This window comes from Stylophora pistillata, chromosome 9 (assembly GCF_964205215.1).
Source record: "Stylophora pistillata chromosome 9, jaStyPist1.2, whole genome shotgun sequence".
In the NCBI taxonomy this organism is placed as follows: Eukaryota; Metazoa; Cnidaria; class Anthozoa; order Scleractinia; family Pocilloporidae; genus Stylophora; species Stylophora pistillata.
Genome location: NC_142527.1, coordinates 6,986,831 through 6,999,238, shown reverse-complemented (window position 1 = coordinate 6,999,238; position 12,408 = coordinate 6,986,831). Strand labels below are relative to the sequence as shown.

At 36.4% G+C, this 12,408-nt stretch overlaps 1 protein-coding gene across 1 annotated transcript; it reads right to left on the bottom strand.

Annotated features, from left to right (window-relative positions):
- Nucleotides 1-2,257: 2,257 nt before the first annotated feature.
- On the bottom strand, nt 2,258-10,519 carry LOC148722994 (uncharacterized). The gene is made up of 5 exons (XM_088734293.1): nt 8,911-10,519; nt 7,168-7,304; nt 5,698-5,782; nt 4,207-5,368; nt 2,258-3,759 (listed from the first exon to the last, which is right to left on the bottom strand). Exons 4-5 carry the CDS (start codon nt 4,268-4,270, stop codon nt 3,440-3,442), a joined length of 384 nt encoding a protein of 127 aa, XP_088590419.1. The 5' UTR covers nt 4,271-5,368; nt 5,698-5,782; nt 7,168-7,304; nt 8,911-10,519; the 3' UTR covers nt 2,258-3,439.
- Between the last annotated feature and the right edge of the window lie 1,889 nt (nt 10,520-12,408).

Sequence of the window (12,408 nt, the reverse complement as noted above, 5' to 3'; positions counted from 1 at the left end):
TACCCAGCGGCTCACTCAACCCTGTTTTATTAGTCATTTTCTTTGCTCTTCACCCACCCTATTGGACATGAAACAGCCAAACCCAGGTACCTTCCCCACCTCTTTTGCAATGTAACCTCGCCACAAATCAATCAGAATTGAAAACTGGTGCGAGACTGGTAAGCTGAGAAGCACGTCTTTCTGGTCCTTTGTCATAGAGGTATTTTATTTGTTCATGATCGCCAAGTTATTAGTGACGCTCTCTAAAGTTATGTCCTCTGTTTGCAACGAAGACTCAGTATCAGACTGTCGTATTGATGACATAATACATATATCTTATTAACCAAGCGCGAGGGCCGTACTGGGAGAATGTCGGCCCGAGGTCTTGACAGTACGGACCGAGCGCAGCGAGGTCCGTACAAAAAAGACCGAGGGCCGATATTCTCCCAGTACGGTCCCGAGCAAGCTTGGTTAATAAGAGATTTATTACACGACTGAAGTTCAAACGGACACAAGTGCGGTATCATTCGGGACCATTCGGGACAGTGCCCGGTCCAATACTGAGAGAATGTTGGACCGGCAATAGAGCATTTTGATTGGTTGATTTTAGCTATTGGCCCTCTGACTGCCCGAGTCGTGTAATAAATTGCAGTTATTAACGATACACGTTGGGTGATGGTTGTCGCCATACGATCTCTGAGCGAGGCATCCAAAATCTCACAGCTGAATTTTAAAAGGATGTCCCATTCAGACCTGCCAAGTGTTCCATCTTTGAAAACGAGCGAGAAGCTAAAAAATCGGCGCGATGTAAAATACCTCATCAAAAGTCATGAACAACTGTATGATTGACAGTTATCACACAATCTTTGCAATCTATCCAAAAAAAAAATATATTTAATGCTACTAGAAATAATCTCCCAAGCAAGTGTAGTTAGCTTCGTAACTGCAAAATCAGAGTTGATTGTTCAGCTCAAACTAAGGTCAAAGCTATTAGTGTCCATCAGTGATTTGCCTTTTTCTCTTTTCTCCGAACGCACAGTACAATTCAATTTTTTTAAAAAAACAGCAAATATTTACTATCAGAAAAAAAGTGATGAGAAGAAACCGAGGAAATTTTCCCTCAAAGTTGATTTGTATTAATTAACCGACGATATTTTATAGTTGTGAAAAAATTTGGAACGAATTACCAAATTCAAAGCGACTTTACTATGGGTACGTTTTACAAGAATAGAAACCATATAAGTTGGGTCCTGGTGAAGTACACTTAATATACTGAGATGAAACTTGTTCAGTGGAGAGAATTAAAGATGAATGTTGTGTTGTTTTAATCCTATACGTGACAAGTCCGCAGTAACAATTTAATTTAATTTTTTTTAATATACTCAATTTTAATTATACAGGTCTTAACACAATATACAAATTAAATTAACGATTATTAAAAAAAAAATAAAATTCACAAGATCTCAATCTATCCTTATTTCCATTAAATTCGTTTTGATAAAATTCATTAATACTGCTCTTAAATGATGAGAAAGATTCAATCATTCTAATGTGTAGTGGAAGACAATTCCACAGGTCTACAATATGATTAAAAAAAGAAAACTTAAAAGATTAGTTCTAAAAAGGCCTTTCCCCAGTGTAGCTTCACTATTTCTGATGTTATATTTAGACGTCTTAAAATGTACACATGACAAAACATTAAAAATCAAGATAACCTTTAAGGGATTTAAAGAAAAAGCAAATAAAAGCAAAAGAAAAAGCAATTGCTTGAAAGTGAACTATAGAGGTAACATTAAATTTATGCTTAAAGGGTTAAATGACTTTCATTAAAAAAATACTTTCTGGCTCGAGCATAATACTCTTGGTCTTGGCATTTCAATCAAGAGTGTATTCTCTTAGGCTAACTATTATCACTTAGGCTCTAGAATCAATATTGGGTCATTCTCTTCACTTAGATTATACTATTTAACATTATAGCATAACCAAAGTAAAGCGCGCGCTCTGATTGGTCAATTTAGCGTCCTCCATTTTCCCATGGGTGTATGCTGCTGACGTGAGCAAATGCAAAGACTATTTTTCCGCGCGCGCTTGTTTTTTCTGGTCGCGTAAGATCTGTTAAATAAAAGGGAACTCTTTAGCTACAATGTATCAATGTTATGTTATAAAACAAATGGTAAACACCACAGCGTACACTATTGAGTTATGGATGCACTTGGGGGGTTTGCTAAGCACTCAAGAAGCTAGAGTCGCTCTCGGCTATCGCCTCGATTGACTCTTACGCTTCTTTCGTGCTTAGCAACCTCCCGCGTGCATCCATAACTCAATAGTGTACGCTGTGGTGTTTACCATTTGTTAATTTTATTGTAATGTAGCCAAATTGATCGATGATTTCATTTCCATTGATTGGTCTAATGCGGCATGATCTGAATGAACAGTCGGACTTTGGTTATACCTCTGTGGAACTAAATTGACCTAACTTCGATACAGAAATCTGGCCTGATTTCGAACCAGAGCGGGGTTTTTTAAAGTAAATTTATTAGTGAAATGTTCAGCAAATTAATTCAATTAATTTTAATTAATTAAATTTGTGTGTAAAAAATACCGTAAATTTACTTACAGTAAATTATTAGTCTAAGGCTTCCTTCAGAGCTCAACTAAGGCAGATGATGGAACTTTAGACAACTTTCACGCATGACAATTCTGCTGGCTACTTACAAATGTTTGCATATCTAAGTAAAAAGTTAGTAGTGAATTTTGGTTTTGAGTTGGCCTCAGCAGAAAAACAACAAATTATTCATAACATTCTAGAAAAACCTGTCTTTAAGGAAGTAATTACTGTAACTGTTTTGGTCCTTAATTGAGCCCTTTTTACACAGTACACAATCCTTGTTGACTAAGTGTAACTAAAATAACAGAGCGAATGGCCCCTGGTAAACAAAATGGCTCCCCAGAATCCAAATTTACACAACACTCAGAGTAAAGAGGGCCATGGGCAGTGCGAATGATGTTCTTTCCCAGTACTTGATCATTATTTAAAACATCAAAAGAGCCATCAGGCCTAAGATCAAGCCAGTGACCTCTTATCTTAGTGGTACTGACTGATTTCACAATTCTTGTTGGCTTTGAGATGGTGTAAAAAAGCCAGAATTGCTGATCAGCTGTTGTGTAGATGGGTAAGACCAAACCAAGCTTGTTGCCTCATCAGAATGCTTCATGTTCACACCAACAGATAACCAGGCATCTGGTGTAAAGAGGTGAGTACAAAAAGCATACAGGGTCAGCCTTTCTGGAGCTGAAAGGCACAAATCTACTACCTCCACTTCCTCTTCTTCAATCCTTCCCCCACCTTGTGCATGTTTAGCTGCTTCTATGCCACATGTTTTTGTCAAAACATGTTGAATGTCAGCTGCACTGGAATAGTCGATATCAACAGAGCATGTTGCAGGTGCACCGCCGGTGATTATTGATTGAGTAGATGTAGATGTTGAAGTACTGGCAGATGTAGATGTAGACATGGATGCTGAAGTAAATGTAGGCACTGAAGTGGATGTAGATGCTGAAATAGATGTAGGTGCTGGAGTAGATGTAGACCCTGAAGTAGATGTACATGCTGAAGTGGATGTAATGGTAAATGAATGTTGTCTGCACGCAGCATTATCTCTTTGAGCTGAATCCGCCCATAGTTGTATGGCTTCTTGAAGGGAATGCCTTCTGGGAGACCATGGACCTCGAATCCACCTTTCAAATATGGAACTTTGTTAGATTTACCACAAGCATCACCTAAAAATAATCATAACTTGGTGAAGGTCATAAAATGTCTAAGAGTTCAGCTTAGTTTTACAGTGCAACGTCCCTTACTGTGGCCACCAACAAACAGTTTTACAAGCTAGCCAATCAGGGTGTGTTAATTTGATTGACAGGCATGCCTCCATTTAGTTGCTCCATGTTGAAACTTTCTACAGAGGCATATCTGTCAATGAAAGTCGCGTACCTTGATCGGTGGCTAACTTGCAAAAATGTTTGTTGGGTGGCTACAGAAAGGCACATCGCACTGTAATTAATTCTGTTTTTAACTAAACTAGAAAAATTATATTTCTGAAATAACTTATACAAGTATTTAACTTAAATTTACATTCCTTTAGTACATTCTCTTTGTAACTCAAACTATTAGTTACATACAAAACGTAGTTATTTAATGACAAATTCTGCGGTTTTTTAAATACTTACTGTATTTCTTGTTGAAAAGATCTTGCACATGAGCAATAGTAAATTGCTGATTATTTTCACCCATAAAATAGAAAGTAAACAAAAGACTTAATATGTAAACAAGATATGAATGGCAGCTACATGCAAGTTTCACATGGGGATTCTATTAAAGGCTCATACACCTGTATTTGGTTCAACTTACATACATGTACCTTAATTTTGAAAAAGTTACAACACCTACAACAGTAATGTTTAAAAACTCTGGAGTACTTGAAAATAAATTATTCTTGGTATCAAAACGAGTCCCTGTCAAATAGGATTTTGTACTGTAGTCCCATGAGATGCAACCCCTCACTGAAATTCCTTGTATCAGACTCTAAGGTAGATGGCAAAACTGATATAGGTGACTCAATGAAGACATTATCCTGTTTGCTAAGATCACAGCAGTGTCAGCATCTTGATCTTATTTATTAACATCATGTTTGACTCAGCTCTTGAAGACATGCTCCCTTCCTCGAAATAAAGTGCCAAATTGTGCCGATTATTTTCATACTTCTTAGCTCCATTAATGGGTACTTCACGAAGTCCACCAAAACCCACAAAAAGGATGTTTTATGCTCCAGTTTTCCCAAAAATGGCAGACCTTAATCAGTGAATGAAATATTTGCAGCGCTCTGTTTGTAAGGATAACTCATATAGGGTAACCGTTTTATTAAAATCTTAATGTATTGCTAGTTACTTAAGCGAGGGCAATCAAACACTAGAACTTATACACAATGTATACCATAAAACAAGAGAGAGGCAGGACTGGGAAGGAAAAGGGTTAATCAAGGGTTGATTAAGAACCTTACATCTATTATATGGCCACAATCCACAAATAGGATATTGGTTGCAAATGCATCTTTGATTTAAAATGCAAAACAGTTCACTCGATTCCATATTCTTAACCTCACTCAAAGTAAATAATTATAGTTAATAGTTATGGTGAACCTGCCACATAAAATTTCACTGTTTAAAAGCAAATATTGTCTTTCTTACCAAAATATTCTCGAAATTTTATGCTTATCTCTTGATTAGTTGCAAGAAATGTTGTTCCAGCCCCAGATCCAAGGTTGTACACTTCACCACTGACATCCAGATATAATGTGGATGTCTGAAAACCCAAATCTTCAAGAACCAGGATCTATACATGCAATGAAATAAGCCAAACAAAAAAAGGTTATATTATCTTCAGTCTTAATTATTAAGATATAGGTCTTTTCTAAAAACATTTCTTTTAAATCCCCTAAGGAAATGCTCGATATGAATAATTCATAATTACTGTTAGTATTATTAATGTTTTTTGAAGGTAGACAACTTAACTCTATCAGGGTGAACATACACAGCTGTATTAATAGTACCTCTCCCAAAAGTTTCTTTCTGCGTCTACTAATTAGTTTTCTTTTCTACTCTTCTGTGAGTTCTGATACTTTGACACTTAATTCTTTATAAACTTTTGCAGAGTCCACAAACTTTTTTTTCTCCATGTCACTTCTTTCTCTCCACTTTTTAGATGCTTTCTTATTCTTCTGTTGGTAGGTAAGACCTTTACATTCATCTGCAACTCAGTAAAAGAAGATATATGATTCATGAAAAATATATAACCATGTGTACTAATCACATGCAATGATGTCAGTCAAGACCACCTTACAGCCACATAACACTTACTGATTACTACATTAAAGATCAGTCATTTCCCAACAATGCTATTAACATATTGATGATTCAAAATAATTATATTGTATTGTAATCTGCAACAAAGCCTAAGTCTGTCCACTTGAAAAATGTCAAGGTATGTATGAATGAAAGGCCCGATTCCTTTCCAAAACTTACATGTAAGCTACAGCAGTTGTGAAAAGAATGTCTGAGTGAGTAAAATTATTTTTATAGGCTACAATAGCACAAATCAAAACCATTGATCCTATTAATAGCTATGATGTCAAGCAGTAACAATACTTAATCATGACATTAAGCATTATACAACATAATGGGTTGTATGCAACTGACATTACTTACAACCCATCATACAGGTTTTAGTCATTTGTCAGGCAGTACTGGATCAACTTGTACTTGGTATGTATGTATACAAGTATTTGTCCTGAGACCCCCTCCTATCTGGAAGAGAGTAGAGTAGACATACAGGATAGCCCCTTCTGTGTTGTAAACACTGGTATCAACGGGGGTCCTGTTTACCACCCATCCCACCCCAAGGGAGGACATCCATCACACAATAATCTCGTGCGTGGAAAATTAACGTCTCCTGCCCCTAGCCCTGCAGGAGACAGGACCTCCATTTCATTGTCCTATCTGAGAAAACTAGAATATCTAAACATTTCTTTATGTTATAGAAAGGTAGCATATTCTTCTCAACTAGTTTAAGACCCTGAGTGTTGGTCCAGCCGGGGCTCTAACCCTCGACCACCTGCACAAACATTGTACATTTACAACAACTCATAAGCATTACATGAAACAGCAAACTTTGAATTCATTTGAGAAATTTGTGATCCTTGCAGTGTTGCTATCAATTTACATTTGAGTATAGTGTAAATAAAAACAAACGTGAAACCAAAAACTCGGGCTTGACAAGGAATGTAGATAATAGCTGGAAGCCAGGGGGAACTTGATTTTCCAGGCTGGAAAACTTTCTAGGGTTTTAAAAAATCTGTAATAATGGATTATTATAAACCTTTCTGTGAACTGTCAATTCCCGTCTGTTAACAATATCGTCTATATCCCTGCTTGAAAAAGTATTTGAACCGACAGCCATACCTACAGCTGTATTTAATGCTGATTCCTACTTATAGCTTACATTAAGCCACAACTGACTGCACCTATACCATGTAGTAAGTATGGATAAAACAGGAGTGAAATGAAAAATAATGAAAATATCAGAAACGACTGAGTATGTGTAAATCAAATATATTTTCCTTCTAATACAAGTACCTGTTTTAAAGAATTCAGCACAAAATAAAATAATTGTAAGAATTTGGTCCTTTGACACCTTTGATTCTTTTTAATGTGACATCTGCAGAAGAAGATGATACTTGTGGCCTTTTTCTTTTCTGATTCCCGATCCACTTCTGCAAAAATCATTGGGTGTAATTGTTATATTACACATAATGCTAAAATTAGTAATAATTATCCACTGATGACAACTGAATAAACATGCATAAACTATTTTTAATTATATTAATTTTGATCAAAGACCATAAAAGTGTTATCCTGAGGAAAAAGGAAGAGGAGAGGAGAAAGAGGTTTCCATCAGAACTATTGAGAAATACTGCAATAATGCCTTGCCATTAGTTACAGTATTCGTACATGCTTGAAAATAGTATTTAATATCCTTTAGACAACAGAAAAAGGGAGCAGGGTTGGTGTAGTGGTGAGAGCGCTCGCCTTCCACCAATGTGTTCTGGGTATGATTCCCGGACCCTGCATCATAAGTGGATTGAATTAGTTGGTTCTCTACTCTGCTCCGAGAGGTTTTTCTCCGGGTACTCCGGTTTTCCCCTCTCCTCAAAAACCATAATCATTTAAATTTACCTCATTTACAGTTTATTTGGATTTATACATGACTCCACAGGCAGCTGTTCAGCTCTAAACACTATTGTGTCTAAATAAAGGTGTTAGCATCAGGGGTTTCAATAACATTACTTATAAGTGGCCACTGAAGGTTTAATAGGTGGCTGTGATCACTAAAATCACTCTTTATTTTCACTAATGAAATCCAAACAGACAGCAGTAAAAGGTCCTTCAGGCAGCAGTAGACCGCCGGTAACCGCATTTTAATGAAACTCCTGTATCATTATTATTATTACTATTATTATTATTATTAGACCTACAACAGACACCCTCTACTTCATCCTAACCTAGGATTAACCGAACCTTGCTTTGACAAAATGAGCTTGTGGGTTTGAATAATAAAAATACTAATAATAATAATACAACTATCTTCAATTTGTACAGTTGCAGTCAATCAAACAAAACAAAGCAAAGAAAAAACTTTATTCATTAATTACAAAAATTGTAATTTCATGTTAGCTTCCACCCGCATATAGAAGAGCCTAATCGAGGCAGGGGAAGAGACACACAAGTTTATTGGAAAAGACGAAAAATATTTTACAAACAATACCAGCTGTCGCCAAATTAAATTATGGCATCAGTTACAAAATATTATTATGATACAAGAATGGCAACGTGAATAACACAGAAAATAAAAGTCAAATCGAGTTTCAGAGCTATCTAAATTTTAATTAATTGGTGCATAATTTCGGTGACGGTCAATGTAGTTATCAGATTTCAATAAAACTTCAGAGTTAATTTATTGGATGTTGTCTTTGCGTATGATCTTCTTATGTTTATAATGTTTTCAAATAAAAACCTTAAATTTCGGAAGTCAATGGATTACCTTGAAATGTAAATACACATGTATGATGAACGTGAATGATCTTGAGCTTGAGTAATTAAAGCAGAGTTAACTGTCTGCCAGTATAGAAGCTGTACCTGATCACGATCTAAGTAACATCCAATTAACTTTAAGGGTTAGGCTATTATTGACATATAAATGCATCTACAATCTATACGAATTGCTAGTTTTCTTTGATTTGTGGAATTATTGAGATAAAATGAGGCACAACCTGGTATAAAGGTACAGCTGAGGTTAACAAAATGATTTAATAAGCTTACCTCGACTTGTGCCTTCGTCAAACCAGTGTCCGTTGACGCTTTTAAAACCATCTCCTTGTACATGGTTTTCGTTCCAACCATCCTTCCTTCGAAAAACCGCTCTAAAATACCTCTCTGTTTATCTGAGATACGAGTACGTTTCGCCATTGTATTTCCTCACGAAGAACAACCACTATCTCGATGAAAGTTTACCAGAAGGCACGTTGTGGAATTTGTTACTTGCGGGCGAACGCGTATTATTCCGTAAAGCGATTTCATTGGCTGCTCCAGACAATGGCTCAAATAAGCGGCATCAAACGGCTCAGACGGCCCAGACGATCATTTCACTAGGGTACTACCCACATTCTCAATTGAGAAATACCGGGTGTTACCTATGAGAAAATGTGACACGGGTGCATTTTGAACTGTAAACTTACTTTTCACAAATTATAAGCAGTTATTGCACCTCACCTTACTCATAAATACCTTTACAAAAGAGCCAGAAACGCCTTGAGCAGCAATCGCAGTGATATTTCTTGAATGCTGTAAATTCACTTGTATCCATGGAGCTCTGTCATATTTATATGGAACCCACGCTTTGCTTTTGCTTAACCGTGCATAACGAGGAAATGAATCAGGATTCTGTGCTGATGACGCCATGATATCTTTGTTTGGAATAGTACCAAGTAAAGGTGAGGAACAACCTATAAAAGCAGTAATGTAAATTACAGTCGACCTAGCCTCTACAGTAGATCTAGAACATGAAATTATTTGCATTCACGTATCAAGAGCTCACCCACATAAATAGATCCAAACTACGGGTTGGAAAAAACATTAATGCAAACCTAACGTAAGGAAAGCCATGAAGTAGTTGGAGTGGATCCCCACTTGATAGATATATGTCTAGTGACAGTGCAAGTTCGATCGCCTTCAGCTTATATATACATTTTTTTCTTCTTTGTTTGTTTGTTTGTTTGTTTTTTTACCACGAAGACATGGTTTGACGTCTACGTTGTTAGTCATATTCGAGATTGGAACTTCAAAGCACGATTAGGTAGTCCAGGAACAATGTGCTTACCGTTGGTAACTTGCTCTTCAGTTATATCAATAACACCAAAAGTGATAAGAAATGTAGTGCAAATAGCAGCCCTCATGCATGATACTTCGTAGATTCCAACTTAAAGCTGGTTTGGTCGACACTGTTTGCTGTTGTTGAAATCGAAATTTTATAAGGTTTTTAGGGAACAGAGTTGATGCCTGGAGGTTTCTATTTTTTGGTGACAAGACTTCCTAGAATTAATTTTGTGAACCAAGTGCTTCAGTTTGCTAAAAAGGAAGCTGCAACACACACACACACACACACACACACACGCACACACACACACACACACACACACACACACACACACACACACACACACAAAACAAAAACAAACAAAAATACAAAAGCAAAAACAAAAACAAAAAAACCGAAAAACCGGATTCATCCCGCTGGTTTTGTCGTTATAGTAAGTTTCAATGTCATCGCCATCGTCCAATAGAAAGTCTTCTCCGAACATTAGTCAATCACCACAACTGTTACGTACGTAGCCACCGATCTGATGAAATATTTCCCAAGCTGAAAATGTTCTTGATTTGGGTAAAGCAGGTCTGGAATCGAGTTGATTGCATGATTGAAGAAATGCGTATCAAAATAAATTAGGCAATAATGTTGAAATTATTCAAGAGCGTACGACACTATGGTAAATCACGGTTGACTACTCCAAAAACTTTATTTGGAAGTTTCTATATTAATGATCATGTTTTGTTAACGTCCTATGGTGCTAAATAAACATAAGTTACTCATCCTCTTTATAAATGAAAGTCCTTGTGAATTTCTTTTAACCGGAGTTTATAGCTAGTTTCTCAACGAATTAACCTTACTTACACACACACGATTAGATGAGGTGCTATAAACAGTATCATCAATCAAAGCGAATTAAATAAATGGCTGAGGGTATCAATAAACGGGTGAGTAACGCCTGTGCTGTTTCATTTACGTTTCATATATAGTTTCTTTCTTCTTTATTACAGCATTTAAACGTATTCAAGCAGATCACGTTGGTTTAAATGAACACGAAATTCAAAACAAAGCTTCAGGGGAATCGTCTGAACAGCATGCTTCCAGCCAAATTAGCCCACTGCTGCATTAATTCTTAATTTGTATTTGTACTTTATTATCTTTACCCATTAGAGACCTTTTTTTTCAAAGTGATGATAGAAAACACAAATTTCTGGACACCATGAAGGCCAAATATCACTGTTTATAATCAGTGAGGTACTCCTATTCGGACTTTGAAACTATTCCACGAGCATACGTTCATTACCATGATCGCTGATTCCTTCGCTTCAAACTACAATTTTTACCAAGTTAAATGGAAAAAAACGAAGAGAAAAACAACGTGGCTCCTTAAAAGTAGAATAACCCAGTATAACATGGTAACAACAGAAGGAACCGATTGACGGCGGGTTTTCGTTTGTTTTGTGTTGTCAATGTTATTGCATAATACCTAAAAATAAATCGGAAAAAACAAATAAACAAACAAACAAACAGACAAGCAACCAAAAAAAATAATAAACAAACTTCGGTCAGCTCTGTTCCTTAAACACCTTATAAAATTTCGCTTTCAACCTCAATGATCATTTTCGACCACACCTCAGTGCAATGAATTGGAATCTACGGGATATTATGAGGACCGCTGTTTCCACTTTTTTGCTGTTTGCTTTTGGTGTTACTACTGCCACTGAAGATCGAGTCACCGATGGTAGGCACATCTCTTCCTAAGTACTTTATCAAACTTTGAATTTATCCTTGTTAAATATAAACTGAAGGCCAGACAACATGTACAGTGTAAGCGTAACTTTCTCACGAGGATTCCGCTCCGACAGTTTCAGTGCTTTCCTATGAAAGCTTTGTATACACTTGGCAAGAAAAAACTGTCTCTCATTCTCGCTACTAGTACGTGTAAAACCAGCGCAGAGTAAATTAGGTGATGATAATAAAATTACTCAAGAACGAGAGGGATGATGGTTTATCATATGATCGAGTTCTTAAAAAAAATTTAACTTGTTATTTGTCCATATTTATGATCACGAAAAACAAACGCTCCATAATATATACCTAGCGACCCACCCTCTTTACAAACGAAATTATTTGTGGATTTCTTGTAACTGAAGTTTGTATTAGCTTTCTTGATGAATATAAACAGACCTTTAAACGCGTGATTCGATAAAGTGCTCTCTATAGTAACATCAATCAAAGTAAATTCAATAAGTGGCTCAGGGACGCAATTGCAATAAACGGGCGAGTAATTACAAAGCTTGTGCTGTTTCATTTACGCTTAATATGGCTCCATCCTTGGTTATTACGACGTAAACGTATTCAAGACCACATCGATTTAAATGGATACGAAACTTTAAAAAAATCCTGCTTCGGGAACTTCTTTGAATATCATAGCCTATCTATCGCCCCTGTAAAGT